At 37.1% G+C, this 25403-nt stretch overlaps 1 protein-coding gene across 1 annotated transcript in view; it reads left to right on the top strand.

The window, feature by feature from the left end:
• The window catches only part of LOC122428741 (multidrug resistance-associated protein 1-like), a 91148-nt gene that overhangs the window by 31755 nt on the left and 33990 nt on the right, over positions 1-25403 (top strand). The window contains exons 8-16 of the mRNA XM_043448826.1: positions 4818-4955; positions 6316-6462; positions 8107-8191; positions 8287-8353; positions 8757-8883; positions 13881-14057; positions 17774-17941; positions 20147-20309; positions 24739-24814. Coding sequence (XP_043304761.1) covers positions 4818-4955; positions 6316-6462; positions 8107-8191; positions 8287-8353; positions 8757-8883; positions 13881-14057; positions 17774-17941; positions 20147-20309; positions 24739-24814 — 1148 coding nt within the window. The remainder of the gene's footprint in view (positions 1-4817; positions 4956-6315; positions 6463-8106; positions 8192-8286; positions 8354-8756; positions 8884-13880; positions 14058-17773; positions 17942-20146; positions 20310-24738; positions 24815-25403) is intronic.

Here is a 25403-nt window from a genome sequence, read left to right as displayed (position 1 = left end):
GTATATAAGATTTCTTACGTTGAAATAGTATTTAAATAAAGCCAAATAAAATGTAAGGGTTTTTTTGTTCTCAGCCAACAACTAAACACAAATATCTCAAAAGACACAAAATATTACTCGTTCTAAGGACAGACAATTTGGAATGAAGCAGGGAACAGCGGCAGTAACGCCGTCATCAGTGTGAGGGTAGATGCATGGGGAAAGTGATGAGAGGCCGTTCAGTTTCTTTATACAGAAGAGAAACCATCGTACAAATGCTATTCTATGAAAAAGAGTGAAAGTGTTCATCGCTCCATCATGTCCAACTCTTTGTGACCGCATGGACTAGAGCCCTCAAGATGTCTCTGTCCGTGGAGTTTTCCGGGCAAGAATACTGGAGTGGGTTACCATTCCCTTCACCAAGGGATCTTCCTGACCAAGGGATCGAACCCAGGTCTCCTGCAATGCAGGCAGATTCTTTACTGTCTGAGCCACTTACCTGGCTATTCTATGAAAAGTATGTTACCGATTATTTGTTTCCTAGAAAAACTACCTCCACTCCACACCACTAACATTTTCTCTGTGATAAAATGAGTGAAGCCTTATAAATTTTGATTAGAGATATCCCTCAATTTTGGAGAAGGAAATGGCAGTCCACCCAGTATTCATGCCTGGGAAGTCCCATGGACAGAGGAGCCTGACGGGCCACAGTCCATGAGGTTGCAAGAGGAGGACGCAACTTACGCCAAAACCACCACCACATTCCTCAATTTACAATGGCTTTATATCCAGATATACCATCATAAGCTGAAAATATCATCGTCGAGAATGCACTTAATACACCTCTCATACTTATTACCATAGTTTAACATATGCTTACATCACTTACATTAGACCACAGTTGGGCATAATCATCTGACACAGAGCCTATTTTATAATAAAAGTGAAAGTGAAGTTGCTCAATCGTGTCCTACTGTTTGCAACCCCATGGACTGTAGACTACCAGGGTCCTCTGTCCATGGGATTTTCCAGGCAAGAATACTGGAGTGGGTTGTCATTTCCTTCTCCAAGGGATCTTTCCAACCCAGGGATGGAACCCGGGTCTCCTGCATTGTGGGCAGATGCTTTACCATCTAAGCCACCAGGCAAAGTGTTGAAAAGTTCACTAATTTATTGAATACTGTACTGAAAGTGAAAAAAACACTGGTAGTATGGTTGTAGAATGGTTGGTAGTATATTGGTTATTTATCCTCTGGATTGTGTGGCTGCCCAGCACCATGGCAGACTATTATATCACATAGAACTAACCTGGGAAAAATATCAAAATTCAAAATTGGAGGTGTGATTTCTATTGAATGAGTATTGCTTTCACACTGCCCTAAAGTTGAAAAATCCTAAATTGAATTGCTGTATATCAGAGATCTTCTGTGTATAATTTCAAATCGTATTGCACTTGGATTATAGCTCATCAGATTTTTCTAAAGCACAAAATTTGCAAAGTTCACATGGAATTTCCTTCTGACATTTAAAACTCCATTGGACATTTCCATCCACCTGCAGTGCGGGAGACCTGGGTTTGATCCCTGGGTTGGGAAGATCCTCTGGAGGAGGGCATGGCAACTGACTCCAGTAGTCTTGCCTGGAGAATCCCCATGGACAGAGGAGCCTAGCAGGCTGTGGTCCATGGGGTCACAGAGAGATGGACACAACTGAGCGACTAAGCACAGTGCAGTTCAGTCGTGTCCGACTCTCTGCGACCCCATGGACTGCAGCAGTCCAGGCTTCCCTGTCCATCACCAACTCCCGGAGCTTGCTCATATTCATGTTCATCGAGTTGGTGATGCCATCCAACCATCTTATCCTCCATCGTCCCCTTCTCTGCCCTCTGTCTTTCCCAGCATCAGGGTCTTTTCAAATGAGTCAGTTCTTTGCATCAGGTGGCCAAAGTACTGGAGTTTCAGCTTCAGCATCAGTCCTTCCAATGAATATTCAGGACTGATCTCCTTTAGGATGGACTGGCTGGATCTCCTTGCAGTCCAAGGCACTCTCAAGAGTCTTCTCCAACACCACAGTTCAAAAGCATCAATTCTTCAGCACTCAGCTTTCTTTATACACAAATAAATTATTTATCCACAGAATAAACCCATTATATGTACATACTGATTCACCTTAGAATCAATCAATGATATGCTGCATTGTGCTGTATAACATTTTTACAAAAATATAAATTACTGAAGTGAAAGACATTGTTAGATTGAAGATACTTTGAAAGGAGACTGATAATCCATGAATAGCAATATGTAACTGAGGTTTAACTCAGATTCTTCTATAAAGTCACACATCCTCAAAGTATGTGATCCAGGTGCATCTTGCATCTCTTTGTGGGTTAACTGAGATGCCCAGGATCCATTAGAAAATAGTGATGTATGTTTATATGCTGTAAGTATTGATATTCATAAAATGAAATTTGTATTATCAGTAGAACTAAGACAATGTAGATAAAAGAAATTTTCTCAAGATCTAAGCAAAGTTCAAGATTTAAAATAGCAGTAAATACACTAGAATATTGGAAGAGATCCAAATGGAAATCAGTTAGGGTAGTTTAAAAGTGGAAGCAGTTTGCATCCTTGGTGTTTGAAAACAGGTGTCCTAAAGCCTCTCTCTAACAATGACAGTAGCTTAGCATTTATTGAACATTTTCTGTATGTCACACACTGTACTTATCACTTTATATCTGTTTCCTCATATAATTCTTATAAACCTAAAGAAAAAAATTTCTCATCTTCATTTTACAAATAAGGAAACAAAGTATCTGAGCAGTTGAGGGTCATGTCTTAGTTCACAGAGATGGTGAGAGATTATTAGGGATTTCCAGAGAAGCAGGGCTAACAGGATTCATAGACATATAGATAGATGAATAAATAAACAAAGATTTATTTTAAGGAACTGGCTTATGAGTATAGGGAGTGGCTTGTCTGAAATCTGTTGAGCAGGCTGGAAATTCCTGCAGGACTTGATGCTACAGCCTTGAGTCTGGAGGCAAAACTCCTTCCATCTCAGAGAACCGTAGTTTTTTTCTCTTGAGACCTTCAGCTGATTAGATTGGGCTCACTCATCTAAGGAGCTTCCCAGGGGGCTCTCGTGGTAAAGAACTTGTCTGTCAATGCCGATGCAAGACATGTAAGAGAAGCAGGTTTGATTCTGAGGTCAGGAAGATCCCCTGGAAAAGCAAATGGCAACCCACTGCAGTATTCTTGCCTGGAAAATCCCTTGGACAGAGGAGCCTGGCAGGCCACAGTCCATAGAGTCACAGAGTTGGACACAACTGAAGCAACATAGCATGTTACACCCATTTAATGGAGGGCAATCTTCTTTATTTAAAGTTTAATGGTTTAAATGTTAATCAGATCTAAAAATTACCTTCACAGTAACATCTACTGGTATTTGATAAAATAACTGGGCAATACAACCTAGCCAAATTTACACATAAAACCAACCATCACAAAAAACTAAGATCATGGCATCCAATCCAATCAGTTTATGGTAAATAGAGGGGAAAACAATGGAAACAGTGACAGATTTTATTTTCTTGGGCTCCAGAATCACTGTGGTCAGTGACTGCAGCCAGGAAATTAAAAGATGCTCCTTGGAAAGAAAACTATGATAAATCTAGACAGCATATTAAAAAGCAGAGACATCATTTTACTGGCAAAGGTCCATATAGTCAAAGGTATGGTTTTTACAGTAGTCATGTACGGATGTGAGAGTTGGACTATAAAGAAGGCTGAGTACAGAAGAATTAATGCTTTTGAACTGTGGTGTTGGAGAAGACTCTTGAGATTTCTTTGGAAAGCAAAGAGATCAAACCAGTCAATCCTAAAGGAAATCAACCCTGACTATTCACTGGAAGGACTGATGCTGAAGCTGAAGCTCTAATACTTTGGCCACCTGATGTGAAGAACTGAGTCATTTGAAAAGACCCTGATGCTGGGAAAGATTGAAGGCTGGAGAAGGGGATGACAGAGGATGAGATGGTTGGATTGCTTCATCAAGTCATGGATAAAAGTTTGAGCAAACTCCAAGAGACAGTGAAGGACAATGAAGCCTGGTGTGCTACTGTCCATGGGGTCACAAAGAGTTGGACATCACTGAGTGAATGAACAACAACAGAAGAGACCTGGAATTTGAATGCAGGCCTGTCTAACTCTAAAAAGGATGTGGTAAGCCATTGCATGATTCTACTTCTCCATGTTTTCCATCTCAGAAAATAGTTTACAATCGCAAAACACTTGTAACCTTTCAGAAAATGGTCTGACATCCCAAGACATAAATTTTCAAGAAATTGGGAGGCTGGGGGAGAAGCTTAACTAGTAAGAGATGTGAAAAGAATAGAATGGAGAGTTGGACCAGTGGAAAATTTGTCAGGATTTAGCTAGACAGAGGGCTTCCCTGGTGGCTCAGACATGTCCATAATGCATCCATAGACAGAGTCAAACATACTTGAGCGACTATCACTTTCACTGTCAAGCTTGACAGAAACTGCTGTGGAGCTCATGGCAGGAGCTGGGATGTTGTCCAAGTCTGGCTCAGGAGTAAGCTAGTAGTGGGTAAGAGAGACATAAGAGTGGGGAAATGGTGATTTCCTCCTCCCACTCACCCTAGAAAAACACCACAGGAAATGTTTTGACTCAGTTGAAAACAGGAGTAATTTACTTCATGGGTACTGTTTTTACCTTCACAGTTATGAGTGTGTGTGTGTTACAGTGTGTGTATTTGCACGCGTGCATGTTTTTTATTCCTTCTATGATACTGATTGTCATCATCTGACTTCTTTACAGATTCTCAAACTTTATGCATGGGAACCCTCCTATAAAAAGAAGATTATTGAAATTCGAGAACAGGAATTGGAAGTTCAAAAATCAGCTGGGTATCTTGCTGTATTTTCCATGCTAACTTTAACTTGCATTCCATTCTTGGTGAGTGTGTATATTATTTCTTGTTTTGATTTCAAATTTGATTTGCATATTCACCTTCAAATTCCCTGGAATTAAGATTTCCAAAGTGAAGTCTTCTATATCTAAATTTAAATTTTCAACAAATGCAGTCATTAATCTGTAGAGATGAGAGATATGAAAGTTTTAAAGATGGGGAAAATTTTTTGGTGCATTTTAATTGGTCTGTATTTTTTATATTTAATAAGATTTTACATCTTTGTAAATTTTTCATAGATTGAACATATGCTATTCTCAATCTTAAAAAATATAACCTATATTTCAGAGTCCCATTTCAGCTCTATTATTTTTCATGACTAATCCCTTTTAAGCAAGACTGAAAGGCACTCTACATAGAGTTGGAAAGGGACATTACATTTATTGAGCGTTTCTACTGTGTATCAGACAAGTTATATGCATCTTATTTCATTCTTGCAATAATAAGGTATTTTTTCATTTCACAAGAGGAAATGGAAATAGTTTGGAAGTATCCTTAAAGTTATAGAACTAGTATTTGTAGGTGAATTGATATGAATTGAAGTCTCTTTCTGTCACTTCATGCAAATATTGGGAATCTCATGCTATTTAAAGAGTATAAATTGCCTTGAGATATTGAAGCAGTAGATGAAAGCCAAAGGATAAGAAAACTATGTATAACTGAAGGATCAATTTTAACCACTCTCAGTAGTGATGGGGTCAGGAAACATTCTATATGTCTCCCCTGTTGTTAATTTAAAATATTATTTTTTATTTAAACAAATGTGGATATTATGAAAGTAAAAGCAATATTTACATTTGGAATACTTTAGTAAAAATATCCAGGAAGCATTTGCTTAAGACAGTCTTATGTACATGATAAATAGTCAATACAGTCTCATGCATAAATGAACTTTTCTGCCTTTTCTAAATGAAACTTATGCAAGTAAATATAAATCTTACTAGTCATGATTTATTTATACATTCTTCAGTTAATATTAAGACACAGAGAAAGTAAAATTTCTGCATATGAGACAATAGGTATGCATGCATCACTGGAAAATTTACATAAAACTCCATTTTGAAGGAAAAAATGAACTGCTGTATGTTTTAAATGGGGATAATTACTCTAGTGAAAATGTGCCATGTCAAAGAAGGGAGCTGGACCACATGTTCATAGGATATCATTATCTAAGATACTCAATTGTATGATCTGTACTAAACATTTACTTCATATTCTTCAGCAATAGTACTAAATAGTACCAAATTTTGGTAAACAACAACAAAGATTATTGAAGATTTCTTTCCTAATTTTGAGTCTGTAATTAATAATTGCACAATTGAAGAAAATTACATGTCTATTTTTAAGGTGTCCCTGGCAACTTTTGGTGTCTATTTCTTACTGGATGAAGAAAACATTTTAACAGCCACTAAAGTGTTCACATCTATGTCTTTGTTTAATATCTTGAGGCTTCCTCTGTTTGATTTACCGATGGTGATCTCAGCTGTGGTCCAGGTACATCCAAATTATCCTTACACTGAGAATCATTCCTCTACTGAAATCTTTAGTTTTGCATATTTCCTTTCTTAATCTTTTTTAAAATTTCGCTTTTTGTAGTTGTTTTACAATGCTTTCAAAATTGCCCTAAATTAATGAGCAATAGAGAATATTATAGGATGAAAAGAATCACGTCTTCTTCGCCTGTGCTTTTCGTCTATAAAAATGACTTTTAAGCATTTCAACATGTGACATTGTTTTCTTTGCTAAGTGTTAGTTCTCTCGTTTAGCTTTTAATATTTGGTGTTTGACACTATGCCATCAAAGGGTTTATTTTCTGTTTTCAATTGAAAAATTTTAAGTAAGTGATTTGCACAGTACTAGTCTGAATTTTCCCAGGGTTCAGCAAAACTTCATCTGTGCTGAAAGAATAAACTAGGGAGAAAAGTGCGCTGATAATATCAGTCTGCCAACCAACCTTGTATAAGGTATCTGGTTTGGCCTGCTTTTATTGTAACCTCCAATCACTGAAGCCTCTTTAGATGCTATGATGATAGAAGGTAGCTAAAACCATAGGGAACCCAAAGAACTGAGTTCTTTGATCCCCTTACCCCTAGATTTTCTCAATTAAATTTTTTCAATATCAGGTTTGGGCACTCACCCATCAAAACTTTTTCAAGTCTGGGTTCATAAACAAAGTGAATTTTTGCTTACTGGAACTAGCTCTTTGATCTAAGAACTTTTCCTTTTAATTTATATAAATTGAGATCTATAAATTATATCTGAATGAAGAGTAACATAATTCTATAGTAAATAGCACGTAAGCTATTTTTGTTCCAGAATACTGTTTTTATATTCTTTTACTAATAATCACCAGCAGAGGGCGGAGAAGTACTATCTTTTAATATGTTTCACAGCACACTTCTCTTAAAAAAATATTCTTAGAATAAAGGTTCTGTTTTGCTTTTGAAATTATGTTCTAGCTAAAGGTCTGGTATCCCAGAGTGTTTTCCAGCTCCTAGTGGTATGCTACTTCTGTCACTAAACAAATAAGGAGAACAATTGTCCAAAAAAAAAGAGAAAAAGAACCAACCTTGCATACTGATAGGACACACTTGGTAAACAAAATCGCAGCTTTTAATTACATCTTATCCATTAACAGTAGACATATCCTAACATAAAGTGAATAAAAATGTACTAGAGGTTTCATGCAAGTCAGTATCAGGGGAAAAATGACTATTTATCCTATCTGTAGCAAAACATTTATAGCTATTCTATTAATTAAATGTTACCATTGCCAAAACTATTACTTTGTTTATGCCCACAAGCAGAATTCATTCAACCAAACTGAAGTCGCTCTTAAAAACTAATTATTCTATGATTATTAATTAATCAGTTATCATGTTTTTGCTCGAATGTTAAGGAGAATTTTTGGTTTCTAACTTCTCATGTTTTCCTGCATATATATATTTGTTTTGATTTTTGATCCTTGAAACTTCTTTTTCTTTATCGATGGGCTTATTTATAAACATTAAAACAATGCAAATCATGCTTGCTGAATGTTTATATCAATATCACCAGTTTACATCAAAAACTTTTAAATGCTTTTTAGTTTAACTTCTTCTTGAAACCCAAAAATTCCATTTGCGTTTATTTTGATAGACAAGAATATCACTGGTTCATTTGGAAGATTTTCTCAACACTGAGGAACTTCTTCCACATAGTATTGAAGCAAACTACATAGGAGGTTAGCAGTTCTTTTTTGTGTTTAATATTTATTTGACTTCTGGGCTGAAGACAATTGATTCTAAGATACATTTCTGTATTTATTTTTCTTCCTAGATCATGCCATTGGTTTTACAAATGCTTCCTTTTCCTGGGATAAAACAGGGATTCCAGTATTAAAAGAGTAAGTCATGATTTGGGGGAAATTAAAAACAAAACAAAAAAATTAGCATAGATTCTATCATGCTTCATGTGTTTATTTTTTAGAGTTTTTAAGCAGAAGATGAATCTATTGGAATTTGTGAAGATTTTTTAAAAACCTCTCACTGCATCTTTCATTTTTATGCTTGTTTTACAATCTTTTTTACCGCCTGTTCATTTCCTCTTTTTACTTTGCAGCATTTACTGCTTGCATTTTGAAAGGTTGGGTGTTTGTAGACTAATGTAGGACAATGTGAATAGCAGCAATTTCAAGGATGATGCCCTGTATATAGTGACTTGTGATACAGTGACTTTTCTGGGAATATACATTAAAGACAGTTATAACAGAACTTCCTATATCATCTCTTTCTTTATTTGTTGTGCAGCTTGAACATAAAGATTCCAGAAGGAGCTTTAGTGGCTGTTGTAGGGCAAGTCGGGTCTGGAAAATCATCTGTGCTTTCTGCAATTCTGGGGGAAATGGAGAAACTAAAAGGAGCAGTCCAAAGAAAGGTAACGTCAACAATGCATTCTTTGCACATCTCCTGGTGTAATGGACTACAGCCAGCACATCATTAGTGTCAATAAGAATTTATCAAGTTGAATTGAAGAAAGAAGTATTTAATGAGCATTTCTAGTTTGTAACAAACATTTAAATTTCCACAGAAATTGATTAGCTATGGATGGATTAGTCAAAGCATTCTGTCCTCCATATACTTCAGCAAATCATTTAGGAATGCTTATGGTAATTGTTTGATGATATTAACTAAATTGCAACCAATTATGGAGAAACAAATGTGGTTTATAATATAATTTGATTAGGTTTCTAATTATCATTCATTGCAATGTTTCCCAAGTAATTACGGCCATTCCATTTCTAAGAAATGGTGTAGTTGCTCACAGGAAGGATCTCTGACCTAGGAAAACCTCAGGAAAATAATAATTATTAATAGCTTACATTTAAATTTCAGCATTTGGACTCTGGAGAGGTCTACTTCCAGCCATTTGTTCTATTCTTAAAGGTCAATAGGAATAAGAATTCAACAAGTTCTTCATCAGCTACTTCTTTTTTGAAGTACTAGGCTATCCAGTGAGTTTTTCCTTAGACCTAACTACCTAAGAAGGTAAAATATTACCTAATCACTCCTTCTCACTTCTGACAAGATGGAGAGGGTCTGTGGATATGAAACCAGTGTCTTCACTGCTTTTTTTTTTCTTTAGGAAAAATCAACTCCAGATCCTTTTACTTTTGTTCATGATATATCATTCCTTGTGTCTATATTTATTCTCCTCTGGAGAAGGAAATGGCAGCCCCCTCCAGTATTCTTGCCTTGAAAATCCCATGGACAGAGGAGCCTGATGGGCTACAGCCCCATGGGGTTACAAAGAGTCAGACACGATTGAGCAACTAAGCCTGTCTTTATATCTTTCCTGATTCTAGGTCTTTAGTGATTAATTGGTAAAGAATCCACTTGTAATGTGGGAGACCTGGGTTCAATCCCTGAGTTGGGAAGATCCCCTGGAGAAGGGAATGGCAACCTGCTCCAGTATTCTGGCCTGGAGAATTCCATGGGCTGTATAGTCCATGGGGTCGTAAAGAGTCAGACACAACTGAGTAACTTTCAAGTTCAATTTCATGTCTTTATATCTTTCCTGATTCCAGGTCTTTAGTGATTAATTTTGTATTTTTTTATTTTTCTCATTATTACTGTTTCTTAGTTTGGAATCAAGCATAATTTCAATTTTTCTGATAAGATTACACTTAATAAATACCACTACTTTTAACTTTAACTATACTATCTTTTCTCCTTATGTTCTCTTTAATGATTACAATCAGCCATTTGTCTGTTGATCAAGATGACTATAAATTTTCCTAGGCCAGTAAGTATCCTTTAAAAATATAATACTTGTCATATTGGGATATATGATTTTACTGAAATATTGATTTTGTTTTCATTCAGTTTCTTCAATTTTCACAAAGTGACTATTGAGCATATACTGTGTGCCTGGCACAGTACCAAGGAAATAAACATGAATATATGCTACTTTTCTTAAAGAGTTCATAGTCAAGTGAGGGAGATACTAAGGTCAATTACAACAAATATTTAGATTTTTGAAATGAAACAGTATAAAAAGCAACAAATTCTGCTTTGAAGAGTTAAAAAAATAATCAAAGTAGGCAGCCTTTTATTTAATCTTGAAAAATGATTAGGAGTTGATCAAGATAAATTGATCAACAAGTTGATCAAGATAAATTGATCAACAAGTTGATCAATTTTAAGTTTCATCCAATACATAAATTATAATAATAAACTTAAATTTTAAGGAGCAGATTGAATAAGATAATGTGCAAAGACCTAGACTAGTTCTTGACACAGAGTCAGCTGGCTCCCTAAGAATTTTTGTGGTTATTGTTATCTTCATTATGATTGTTGAGGGGCTCGTGGTAAGACTTAAAGATTATTTCTGATACTTTTGTGGATTCATAGTTAGGAAAGTGTTCATAGTGATAATAGAAACCATAACATTGCTATTACTAATCATAAAGTAGAGAGGACACACTTTGTTTATATTAAGCTAGGGATAGACAGTATTATCTGTCTATATAACTGGCCACTTTGTTCTTTAGGAAGCCTATTGGTCTGGATCAGTGGCAAGATTTTAATTATATCACATTCTGAATTATTTCACATTCTGTACTCTCAGTTATTTCCTAAAACATGTCTAATCCTAAATTTGTAAGTATTACCCTGATTATCTCTAATTTAATAGTAATGGGGTTCCCTGGTGGCTCTGATGGTAAAAAAAAAGTCTGCCAGCAATGTGGGAGACCCCACATTCCCAATCCGTGGGTTGGGAAGATCTCCTGGAGAAGGGAATGGCAACCCACTCCAGAATTCTTCCCTGGAGAATTCCAAGGACAGAGGAGCCTGGAGGGCTACAGTCCATGCATGGGGTCACGAAAAGACGGACACCACTGAGTGACTGATGCTTTCACTTTCAATCATAATAATGGCATGGCCAACCTAACATTTAGTATTTATAAGGTGCTTTTGTTTACATCTTTCTGTTTCTCAAGGTTTCACATTCTCAACTGTTTGATGCATATCATTACAGTGTTCAAATTCTAAGATCCCCTATTCTCAGTATCAGAGGTTTTTATCAGACATCATTCATGCAGCATATTCAATATTCAGTGTTCTTTGGTGGAACATCAGAGATTTAGAGTCCATTTTTTAATTAACCAAACTGCTATTGGAGTTTTATTACTAAGAATGAAATGAAACAAATACACATTTTCATTTGTATGTGAGATGTGATAATTATAATGATAATACAAGGAAAGTTTTATATCTCTGTGAAAATTTATCAACTCTTTTTCAGCTCCTGTTATACCAATACATCAAGTCCATATTTCTCAATGTAGCATTTAGTTCCTATTTTATATTATATGCCATTTTCCCCTGTTCTGCATCTTCTTTCCTATGTTCTTTACCCTCTGTTCTCCTTATCTTGCCTGATGTATATCAAGTATTCAGAATCTCCATCACCTGAGGACTGATTTATTATGCTATCCTAATCAAAGGTTATTCACTAAGTAAGGTAGTTCAAGAGCAATTACTTTTGTGTTCAAGATCAAGTCAGATCGAATTATATTGTTTTGGCTCAAAATCCATTCTGTGTCTTACTTGCTCAACAAAGAAGAATTAAAAGTTAATCTTTTAAACAAACAGTTGGTAGAAATCAAAAGACTGGTAGTTACATACAGATCTATGTCAGAAAGTACTTTAAATGTGCAGTATTGTTAGAGTGAGCAATAATCAGAACACTCAAGTCAGTGTTGGATAGAGTCCATGGGGTAGATTCAAAGGTGAGTCTCTAGTTCAAATACTGGGAGTCCTTTAGAAGACAAAGGTTAGTTAAAAGAATATTTCATGCATCAGAGTCATATTCAGGAATAATGTCAAGACATCAGATTATCAGAAAATGAATTTAAGAGCAGTGAGTGCCTGGAAGACACAGCAATGTGGTGTCCAGAGCCCCCTTCTAGGGGGCTTGCCACAAGCTTTGGGAGTACATCAGACACATTAGCACCTTCATGATGGCCTGCTGGGTTCCAACCTTAAAGGCCAGGCCAGTTCAGCCTAACAACAGAATCCCTCTCCTGGGTGATAACACTTCCAGGGCTCTCTGGAAGACTGACCAAATCTTTCTTGGATCTGGGTCACCATGTGACTTGCCCCTCTATCCAATCCTGCTTCTCCATTTCCTTTCCATAAGAATTCCACAGGAATTCATCCCTCCAAAACAACTTGCACCCCAACTTCAGTGTTATGGGCCGAATTGTCTTCTCCCCATATTCATATGTCAAAGTTCTAACCCCCAATACCTGAGAATATGACTGTATTTGGAGATAGGGCCTTCCAGGGGGCCACAAGTTAAAATAAGGTTAATAGGGTGGGCCCTTTGGCTGATATCTTCAAAGAAATTAAGACACATACTCAAAGGGAAGGCCGTGTGAAGACTGGGGAGAAGACTGCCATCTTCAAGCTAAGGAGATCGGTCTGAGGAGAAACCAGCCATGCCGTCCTGTTCATGATGCCGGTTGTCTTGCTGTTCACACTTTGCACAGAGTTCGCTGAACCCAGGGTAGGCCAGGTGCAAAAGAGGCTGGAAGAAGATGCGAAGAGCGGCAGGAAATAAAGACACGTTTATTCTCTCCTGGCTGGCACAGCAGCCCTGGCAGTAGACATTACGCTATTTTCTCTCCTCTCATGGCTGACCCAACAGACACAGCCCTGACGCAGCAGTAACGCCGCCATTTTCTAGGTGGAGCTCACACTGGTCACAGCTTGTGACCAATCAAGGACCTCCTGATGCGCATGCGCGGTGCTATAAATGATCTCCGCTGTTACATAGTCATTGTTTATAAACTGTGGGGTGAGAGAGTCTGGACACACCATCTTGGCTCATTTACTCTCTCCTCACATGTGCCAACGCCTTGATCTCAGAATTATGAGGGAAAAAAAATTCTATTGTTTAAGCCACTGAGTTCATGGTAGCTTGTGAGGGTAGGAAGAGCTGACTGGTAAACTCAGTGTCTGCCAGAAATCTCACCAGGGACCTTTGATAGAAAGGAAATGGGTTGCCTTTTCTTTCTCCAGGGGATCTTCCCGACCCAGGGATCAAACCCGGGTCTCCTGCATCATAGGCAGATGCATTTAGTGTCTGAGCCACAAGGGAAATCTTGGTAGAAGCTTCTTCAAAGTAAGTAAAAAACAAAGTAATTCATTTGAAGGAGCCTCTAATAAACATACATAAGGTTAAAATAGGATATAAGATTAAAATATATATGGAATATATTTACATTTAAGAAATAATCTAATTTTTTTAAAAAAATTCAATTTAAAGGAAGCAAAACCATGGACAAATATGTTCCCTTTATCTGGCACATGCAAGTTCTCCTTTTCCCCTGTTAAGAGTATTTCTTTTATTTATTTCTTTTTTAGGGCTCCGTGGCTTATGTTTCCCAGCAGGCCTGGATTCAGAATTGCATTTTGCAAGAAAACATTCTCTTTGGCTCTGTCATGCAGAAGCAGCTTTATGAGAGAGTTTTGGAAGCCTGTGCCCTCCTTCCTGATTTGGAGCAGTTACCCAACGGAGATCAAACTGAGATTGGAGAAAAAGTAAGGAAAATATATTTTATCCTATGCAGGAATAACATTCCAGTCAGCTGCACTAGTAAAACATCTATAGCCCTTTTACTGAGGTCTTGAAGAGCTACACAGCTGTAATTTTTAAAAGTTAGTGTAGAAGTCCTATGAAAGAAATGGCAGTATTAAAGATGAATAATTTTTTTTTATTGACTACTTGGAAAGCAGATTAAAAATCAGCAGGAAATTCTGTTGTTAGTGCCTATACAGGGGAATGAAAGCCCATCAAGTGGATCATGAACACTTGGCCTTAGTTTCTGGCATAATGCTGTTCGCTGTCTAATGAGGGAGTAGCAGTTTTGTTTCTTTGTGGATCTCTTGTGCAGGAAGCCAAGCCTAGGAGAGTAGCAGCAGAGCCCCAGTCCACAATGGTGGCACCGAGAGACTCCAACAAAGCTCTGTTCCAGGTTCACACATTCTTCCTTAGGAGGAGCTTGTTTCCCAGACACCATATTCTTTGTTCTATTTATTTTCATCCAGTTAATGAATAGTTATCATGCTGCCCAGTGTTTGTGGTTAAAAACAAAACAAAATAAGATATCACAAGTCAAATAATGAACCCCAAGAGATTATCCCCAACCCTTGACTAAAATCTCCATTAATTAAACATGAATGCAAAAGCAGCCTCTGCCTACGATTCAGATGTACTATGAAGATAAGTAAATAATCCTTAGTGTTTTGAATTTCTGAGAAGAGAGTTAGCATAACGTTGTTAAGCGTTTTTACCTTGGCCTCCTATTATTTAATTGTCTTGTTATATAAATTGGAAACTATCAACGAAATTGTAGAAAGTGCCAGGATTTAAAATCTAGGGTTTACACTTTGCTGTACATCTGAAACTAACACAACATTGTAAATCTTCTATATTTCAATAAAATATAAAATCTGGGACAAGGTAGATCTTACCTTTTAACTAGACTTACATTGTTTTTATTCATAACCTGTTACTTTGCAGATGTATGTTTTCGAAGTGTTAAGTAGATTTAATTTTTTGCAACCTCTGTGTTTTTTCTGGCATCTTCATTATCCCTCTAGGCAATAGCAGCGTAGCTAAAATGATAAAGAAATGCAACTTCTTCAAACTTGTTAATACAGGTTGAACCTTTTGCTGATAAAGTCAACCTCTAATAATATGAAATAGCTAACACATGCATGCATACTCAGTCGCTTCAGCCGTGTCCGACTCTTTGCAATCCTATTGTAGCCCACCAGGCTCCTCTGTCCGTGGGATTCTCCAGGCAACAATACTAGAGTATGTTGCCATGCCCTTTTCCAGGTGATCTTCCCAATCCAGGGATGAAACCAGCGTCACTTGTGTCTCCTACATTGGCCGGCAGGTTCTTTACCACTAGTGCCACCCGGGAAGACCAAAGTAGCTAATCGTATGTAACTAAAAAATTAAAGTGGAAAATTCAAAATGTGAAGTATAGATTTAATATAGTCCTTAAGTGTTATTACCACTTATAAATTCTGTTTTTTATATTTTATAATCAAATTTCTCCCAATCTGATGATGGACCTTAAAAATGTAATTGAATATTTCAGAAGAAAATCTGTTTACAGCTGTTTATGGTCCATGGGGTCGCAAAGAGTTAGACACAACTTAGCAACTAAAACAATGAGATGAAAAAGATAATGAATGTAGGATTTTCTTCACTTTTATTATCTTTTTCTTTGACATAATTCAATTGAACACAAATATTTATTAATCTGTTATTTGCCCTATTTCTACAATGGAGTACCTAAGGGTGAGCAAGAGAGCTATCACTTTGTCTTCCAAGGATTGGAATCAACTGGATCTCTGCCAATGATGTTATCAATTGCCTTTACCAGTATTTATTTGGACACTATGTGCTGGGAGTGCAAGGATAAACTAGGTAGGAGTGGATAGGAGAATGAGATGCTGACATGAGTATTGCTATTTCTAGCAATGGATGAGTAAACAGAAAACTGTAAGACAAGAAGGGAGGGAAGGAATCGCTTTACCTGAAACTCTGGGTAGAAGATTGATTTCAAAGAATACTTGCAGTGTGTAGCTTTTGAGTTGCAAGGTGGAGGGTGTGGGTGCCCAAGCGGAGTGAACACTCTCTGGGCGGGCAGGAAAAGGCAGGCTAGTCTGATTGTAGGTCAGTCAGTTGAGGGCAGCATTGGGTGAGAGTTTGAAAGATGAGTTAATGTCAAAATCTAAGTGTCTTGGATTTCTACTAAGGAATTTGCTGTTGCTCATGAATGATGAGAGGAGAAAGATGTGGCTATCCAAGATTTTAAGCAAAATGACATTATTGCAGGATACATGATGACAAGTCAGAGGACGGATTAGCGAGAGAAGTGATTGAGTGACAATAGCTAATGTGTATTGTGTCTCTACTCAGTATAGGATTCATCCTAGATATTTTAAGCTCATTAAATGCTCATGACAAACCCATGAGTTGGAGACTGTTACATTCACACATACTGACAGATATATGTATCGTATCACTTTGTTGTATTTATGTATCATATTACTTTGTAGGTATTTTTTTGCTCTTGGCTCCTTTGCTAGAATATGACCTCCCCATGACAGAGCCTCCGTTTCATTTATCATTAAATCCCAAGTGCTAGCATAGCTCTCCACCTGGAGAGGGAATAGCAACCTACTTCAGTATTCTTGCTGGGGAATTCCATGGAGGGAAGCAGGCTACAGTCCATGGGGTCGCAAAGAGTCAGACATGACTGAGAGACTAACACTTTCTTATTCTTTAACAGCTCTCAGAACATAGGAGATATTTGTTGATTAGAGGGAAGATGAGAAAGGCGAAGAAGCAATGGCATTTTACAATTATAGGGCACTGGCTCGGTTCTATGCTGCATGGAGAGCTTTTAAACCAGATCTGTAAACACTAAATATAAAATAAATCAAGTAAATTGGGCCTGGCCACATAATTCTCCATACATGGCTGTGCATGTCGATTCTAATTCTCACATCGAGTGATGTATATTTCTTATTCTTGCTTCTTAAGAGTTGTACTTTTGCCAACAAGACTTGTACTAATCTTTCTACAGAAGAAAATTGGACATGTTGATTACTGCTTTGATAATTTAGCTATTATTTTCCATTTCCTATATGTCAGTTTAAAAATGATCACCAGTGTCAGTATATGAATGACAGCCAAAAGTCTCCTTTAATATTCCACAGGCACGACCTTTCAGAGGTAAGGGATTGGACATTCTTTTCTCCATAACTGTTAGTGTCTACTTTTTAAAAGCAAGTAATGAAGAGAAAGCAGATATATCTGCTAATTTGCACAAATTAATGGCACTAGGAAATAGAGGCTTTTGGAATTTCAGGATAAAGAAAGGTTGAAATGTTAATCCTGAGTTATTACCTATCCCCGCTACAGAGGAGAATTTGGACATAACTATGTGTTCTTTGGGGGCTTCCTATGTGGCTCCATGGTAAAGAACCTACTTGCCAATGGAGGAGACCTGGGTGAGATCCCTGGGTCAGAAAGATCCCCTGTAGAAGGGAATGGCACCCACTCCAGTATTCTTGCCTGGAGAGTCCCATGGACAGAGGAGCCTGGCGGGCCACAGTCCTTAGTGTCGCAGAGTCAGACACGACTGGAGCGACTGAGCACACACTCATGCATGCATGTGTTCTTTGAGATTCACACATTTTTCCCTATTTTTTTTTTCTTGCTTCATTTTCAGGGTGTGAATATAAGTGGTGGACAGAAGCATCGAGTGTGTCTGGCCAGAGCTGTCTACAGTGGGGCTGACATCTACCTCCTAGATGATCCCTTGTCTGCAGTAGATGTTCATGTTGCAAATCAACTTTTTGAAAAAGTGATTGGGTCCTCTGGCATGTTAAGGAACAAGGTAGCCATAGCATCACATATGCTTTTGTGAGGGAAGGGGAGAATAATCTACGTAGCATTGGGCCCCGAATTCTAATACTTTATTTGTTGATGCAGAGTAGTCAAATTTCACATAAAGAATGGGATGGTATGTTGCTCTTTCACAGACTTTGATGAATATTTTTAAATTTTTACAAGTTTACTCAACTTATGTGATTATTACATAAGATTGCAACTTACGTGATTATTGCCTCATTGACTCATACTGTATTCAAAGGTGATTTACACCTCAAAATGAGTGTTTTAAGTTTAGCTGACCATTTTTTGGAAAAATGGAATTTGGTTGTATAGCACTTTTCTGGAAAATAGCGTTTATTATTTTTTACTTAAAATTAGGTATTTTAAACATATCCTTAATAATAATCCAATTGTCTTGTGAAGGAACAAGGAAAAAAGGAATTAATATTTACCAAGTGCATATCATATTTGACACTAGGTAAATATGACTAATTTGACACTAAACTAGTTCATTTAGTTCTTATGGCAAGTCTCTGAGACAAGCATCATCAATACTCCTGTTTTACATATGAAGAAACATGGAGCTCATCATGACTTGATGTAGCTTGCTCAGTTTAAGAACCACAGAAATGTTTTCTTTTTTTTGGCTGTGCTGGGTCTTCATTGCTGTGCAGGCTTTCTCTAGCTGTGGAGAGCAGGGTCTACTCTCTAATTGCGGTGGACGGGCCTCTCGTTATGGTGGTTTCTCTTGTTGCAGAGCACAGGCTCTGTGGGCAGAGGTTTCAGTAGTTGCAGCACGTGAGCTAATACTTGTGGTTCTCAACTCGAGAACACAGGCTCAATCGCTGTGGTACGCACAGGCTTAGTTGCTCCACAGCATGTGGGGTCTTCCCGAATCAGGGATGAAACCCATGTCTCCTGCTTTGGCTGGTGGATTCTTTACCACTGAGCCACCAGGGAAAACCCAAGAACCACAGAATTTTTTTTTTAATTTAATTTAATTTAATTTATTTTTTTTTCATTTATTTTTATTAGTTGGAGGCTAATTAGTTTACAATATTGTAGTGGGTTTTGTCATACATTGACATGAATCAGCCATGGATTTACAGAAATTTTTAAAAGCCTCTCTGACTGCAGAGCCATATGTATGTATTCACAGTGTGTGCTTATAGATTTATTTATACAGAGAATTCTGGAAAAAGTAAATAAATGTATAAGATGTCAAAATAAATATTAAATCACAGAAATGTCTTTACTTATTGAAATGAACCCAAGATAAATCTTCTCATTCAATTTAGTGTACATTATTCAATAATATGGAAAGATTTAAAAATAAAGACTATGTGTTATAACTGAAACATGTTTTTGTAACACTGTGTGCATGCTAAGTTGCTTCAGTTGTGTCCAACTCTTTGCCACGCCATGGACTGTAGCCTGCCAGGCTCCTCTGTCCATGGGATTCTCCAGGCAGGAAAACTAGAGTGGGTTGCCATGCCCTTCTCCAAGGGATCTTCCCAGAGCTAGAACCCAGGTCTCTTGCATCTCCTGCCTTGGTAGGTCAGTTCTTTACCAATAGCGCCACCTGGGAAGCCCCTTGTAACAGTACAGGACCTTCTAAAAAGGAAGCAAGAATGACAGTTATAAGATTACTTTTAATTTGTTGTAAATTTGATTCATTCTTAATGAATGAACAATACCTGAACTAATGGGGTAAAGCATTTGCTGACTTTTTAAATTTTTGTCAAGTAATGTATTATCATTCATTGTGAAATATTTATGTACTATCTTAAACTGGTGCCTCCAAGAATTATACTCTAAAATAGTAAAGACAAAAAATAATGATTGCAGCTCTCTTTTTTAAATTTTATTTATTTATTTTTGGTTGTGCTAGGTCTTCATTTGCTGCACAGTCTTTTCTCTAGTGGCAGTGCGTGGGGGCTTCTTATTGTGGTGGCTTCTCTTGTGGAGCACAGACTCTAGGGTGATCGGGCTTCAGTAGTTGCGGCATGTGAGCGCAATAGCTGTGGTCCGAGCTCTAGGTCACAGGCTCATGGGCTTAGTTGCTCTTCCCCGACCAGGGATCGAACCCGTGTCCGCATTGTCAGGTGGATTCTTTACCGCTGAGCCACCAGAGATGCCCTGAAGCTCTCTTTAAAATAGTCATTTTGACCATCTTTTGTAACCCAAGGAATAAAATACTCTGTTCCAGACTCGAATTTTAGTGACGCACAACCTCACACTTCTGCCGCAGATGGATCTCATTGTTGTGATGGAGAGGGGCAGAGTAGCACAAATGGGAACATACCAGGAACTTCTGTCTGAAACCAAAACTCTCACGAATTTGCTTCAGGCCTTCAGTGAACAAGAAAAAGGTGAGGACACAATTAAAAATACGCCTAAGATATAGTGTGCTAACCCATTCTGAAAGCCCATTAATTGTCTGGTTTCTTACTATGCATTTTTCTTCATTCCTGACTGCTAAGTCAGGAGCTGAACATCTTCCTTTCTCTCGAAAAGAAACAAATACTTTGGGACACCTCAGCTAAAAATCAACCTCACATACAATTTTTAAGCAAAATGTTATGCTCCAGGATCAGTTTGTTCATCTATGAAATAAGAGATTAAATAATTTATAAACCCCTACTGCAAGTTTAGAATATAATGAATCTAAACTTTCTAGTTTCTTTTAAATTAAATTCATATCAAATAAACAATAAATCTTTAAAATGTATTATTGCATATTATGGGAGAGAAACAAATGAAAAGAAAATCTGAAGAATGACAAAGGGGAATAATTGTTGTCTAACTTTTACAAAACAACAACTGAGGTTATTTACTACTAATTTTTATTTCTATAGTCCTAGTATTTTAAATTAACATCTAAAGATGTTTGTATAAATGAAGCTGTTTGATCTTTATGTAATTAGGACACAAGGGTGTTTGAAATCTAGCATTAGTTTAATGTTCTAGAGATCCATCATTTTCTCACTCTGAAAACTGAATGTACCATCATCTCTTTTCCCAGCTATAGATGGTTTCTCATATAGACCACCATCGTGATCCTCATGCTTTACCTTTCCGGAACACCACTGAGAAATGACTATAAAATCAGTGAACTATTAAAAAATTCCAGGCTAAAAAAAATATAGAGTTATGTCTTAGCATTTTCTGCATGAACTGGTATCTATTAATTCACTTTACCTTTTACCTGGATGTAAAGGTCAGAAAGATATGAAACCAGTTCATAATAGGATCAGTGCCCTTTAGTATCTGAATGCCATGAAATCAAAAAACAAAGCCATTTTGCTGATGTTTTTTCTAAGCTAATACACATTAGGTATGCACTACTATTTTTTTATTCCTTGTTTATACTCCTTTCTCAAATTGAAATGTTCTACATGTAGATGCATTCAGAAATATCTGATGCATCGTCAGATGGCTGTGGTCATTCTTAGTAAGAGAAGCACCTTATCTTTTCCTAAGGGCTAGCAATTTTGGAAATGAGGCCTTGCCTACCTGGTCAGGCTAAGTAATAACTTATGTTTAGTGTGTAGGAAAGGCAGGTCTATGAGTGTCTCTGAGGGCTAGAATGAGGATGCAGTCTGTCATTGTCTCTGTCCCTAGCACCTAGGTAGCCTCATGCTAGGCACTCCATAAGTGTTAAACAGATAAATCTGCCTCCATTGTTTCTACCAAAAGTATGTCTCTTCAGAGTTAATAGAATGATTTGTAATGCTATGAGTCAGTATTGCTATTTATTTTAAAGAGCACATGATATATAAGTTATATTACCTTGGGAAATATAGCTTTAAAAGCAGGCAATATGTAAGTTTTAAGTTCAATATTTAATTTACCATAAAATATGGAACACACTTTTGAAAGCTGTTTAAGTCTCCAGTTTTGGAAAAAACATCATTCCTTCTCAGCACTGATAAAACTTCTTAAGTACACCAGTTCTCTGCGGTAACAAGTGGAAAATATTCTTGAAGCCTGGCTGACATTAATAGATATTACAATCTCACCATCAGAAAAATGCCATCATTAGAAAAATGTAAATGGAACTTTTTTCTAATTACTTCAATATTGTGTCTTCTCTGTTACAATTCAGAAAGGTGGTGAGTAGAGATCATTTGTGTACTGGAAATAGAATATGTTTTCTAAAGTGAATATTTCTGGGATTTTGATTTTTTGCATCCTGAGTAAAAAATATATGAAAGCTTTTAAAAAGCAGGCAAAATATTACTCATGATAATGCTAGGTAGATAGATAGATGTAAAAGGTCAGCCATATATATTGTCATTTTATTACTGATCACACAGAACAGGGCAAAAATAGATTAACAGATATAAAATTGATAATAAAATATCCCACCAAACAACTTCAAATCTAGTTATAGTTAGTGTTGCATTCCTGCAATTATTTCCCTTGGATTTAGGCCAGCAGTATCCAGTCCTGTACTGGGCCCCTGTTCTGCCTTTCCTCACTGCTGATGACCCAGACACTTGTTCTTTCCCTATCGTTCACCCTCTCACTACCAGAGCTGATGACAGATAAGTAGACTTTATGGGCTTCCCTCATAGCTCAGCTGGTAAAAGAATCTGCCTGCAATGCAGGTTCAATTCTGAGTCAGGTTCAATTCTGAGTCAGGAAGATCCACTGGAAAAGGGATAGGCTATCCACTCCAGTATTCTTGGACTTCCCTTGTGGCTTAGCTGGTAAAGAATCTGCCTGCAGTGTGGGAGACCTGGGTTCAATCCCTGGGTTGGGAAGATCCCCTGGAGAAGAGAAAGGCTACCCACTCCAGTACTCTGGCCTGGAGAATTCCATAGACTATATAGTCCATGGGATCGCAAAGAGTCAGACATGACTGAGCAACTTGCACTTTCTTTCAAATAGAGTTTATATTATAATTTGGTTTGGATACATCAGATCTCTAAAAGTCCAGCCAGCTCTGAAAAATCTACAAGTCTCATCTCATGGGAATATTTTAAAACAGAATCAATCAGGAGTGAGAGAAGACTTTGTGAAAAAAGGTATGAAAAATAAAAGCAAAAGATATGAAATACAAAGGTAAATTTACCTATTTATATTTAGAAGTTTAGGCTCTTATCCATACTAATAATACTTATGATAGCTAGGCTGTCTTGGGTATTAATTTTGTCAGTATATTCACACATGTTTTGCTTAAATCTCTCCCAAAACCTCCTGAGGCTGCATGGTCCTGATTTTACAAAGAGAATTTGTATCTTGCACAACTTAAGACAGATGATAAACTGCAGAATTTAAATCCATCGCTGCCTCTGTTTCATGCCAGAGGCCAATCAAGCTCTTAAACATTATATCAAATTTGTAGGAACAAGCCCATTGACCTAGAGTGAAAGACAGGGAGGAGTGTGGGGCTCAATTCACTCTCAATCTCTCCATCTCTCAATCTTTCTCTCTCTCTCTCCCGCTGTTTGTCTCTTTGACAACTTTGGGCTTTAGGCAAGTCACTTGTCCTGAATTTTACTTTTCCCTGAAAAATATGGGTAAGCTTACCTATTCTGTTCTCTTTATCTTATCAGGTCATTCTGATGCTCAAATTGTACAATGTATGTGAACATATCCTGTAAATTGTAAATATGTAAATTTAAATGTTTATCATTATCAGCTATGAAGATGAAAATGTGCCTTAGGCAGGAGAGGCTACAACATCCCCAGATTTTCATTCTGTGAGACATGGAATCCCATGTTTCACAGAGACACTTGATGCAAATCAGATGCTTCCTTTAAAGGCCAGATGTTTGCTTCTAGAAATAAAAAGCATAGAACACATGTAGAGACCTCAGAAATTTCCAGTTCCTTCCTTTTAAAAATAAGAAGTCTGAAATTCAAGTATTATACTGTGAAAAAAAGACAAAAATCTGCCTAACTCTGAGATGTTTCCCGTGGAATTCACTAACAGCAATTTGAACCTCGGGGCTTCTCCAGTGGCTCAGCTGATAAAAAACCTGCCTGGAGTTTAGGACATGCAAGAGACAAGGGATAGATACCTGGGTTAGGACGCTCCTCTAGAGAAGGAAGGGGCAACCCCCTCCAGTATTCTTGCCTGGGAAATCCCATGGACAGAGGAGCCTGGCAGGCTACAGTCCTTGGAGTGTCAAAGAGTTGGACACGATTGAGTGCACATGCATATACACACAACTTGAACCTTATTCTTGTAGTTCTAGAGGTGTGACTGATTTGTATAACCTGCTTTACTTCTCTGTACTTTTTATCAGTAAAATAAGGATAATTGTAGGATCTTCCTCACAGGGTTACTTTTGAAACATAAGAGTTAAAATATGTAAAACATTTAGAATATTGCTGACACATAGGAAGCTATTGTTAATATTAATGACGTTAGTAAAAACAAGACAGAGATTTGGGGAATTTACATTGTATTTTCTTAACAATTTTCACCATAATAGCATTTTACAATAATAAAACTTGATGATATTCCATTTTTCTGTTAAAGAAAATCATTCCAGTTTGGCAAATATTAAACCCACCTGTGGAAGATCCAAAACAAGTTAGCGCTCTCTCTAATGTCTAAGAAAGAATTTTCTGTAGGCTTTTTCATTATAGAATCTCAGTTTTATCAAGACATTACGAGACATTTTAGATGAAAGGGAAATACTGGGGAAAATGGAAGGGCTTCCAGTATACCTGTGAATCTAAAACACAAAGAATACTCTAAGTTGTATAATCTTTCATGATATTTCTGTTTTGTGCATTGATTGCCTTTATGGATATAAAAGCACTCACCATCTTCTTCCCCAGCTCATGCTTTAAAGCAAGTCAGCGTAATCAACTCCAGAGCTGTTCTGAAAGGCCAAATCCTGGAGCAAAATGATAGGTGAGTATTAGGGCAATACTGGGGATTATAGACTAATTAATTACATTTTTAGCATTTAAAATGTATCCTACAAAAAGGATATGTTATGATGGACATAAAATGTACTTAGTGGTTTCCAAATTTTAAACTATAAGTTACATGGTTGTGTCTAAGTTTTTAACTGAGATGTATGTGACTTAGTTTGGGAAACACAGTAAGTCTTAGTAATTTCTAGTCAAATTCTGCTAGAAGAAATCTACTCTGATTTGTGCGTGTAAGTGCTAAAAATATCCCCCAAATGAATCTATTTAGAAAAACAAGAGGAAGGAAGGAGAGAGGAAAGAATAAGAGAAAGTGAAAGAGAAATAAAAATAATAAAACTCTGACTCCGATTGAATTGTTGTATTATACTTATTTTTCCTTTTTGTAAGTAACTAAAATGAAGAGTGATTGAAGCAAATTAACCTAATCAGCTATTTGCCCTAATTCTACCCCCAACAGTTGCAAAGAGGAGACTGAAAGAAAGAAAGAATAGCAACGAGTCACTTAAAAATAAGCAGCTAGAATTACTGAAAGCTGCCTGGCATCAAAGTTGCTAATGTTGAGAGCT

This window comes from Cervus canadensis, chromosome 27 (genome assembly GCF_019320065.1).
Source record: "Cervus canadensis isolate Bull #8, Minnesota chromosome 27, ASM1932006v1, whole genome shotgun sequence".
NCBI lineage: Eukaryota > Metazoa > Chordata > Mammalia > Artiodactyla > Cervidae > Cervus > Cervus canadensis.
This window is presented reverse-complemented; position numbering and strand designations above follow the sequence as displayed.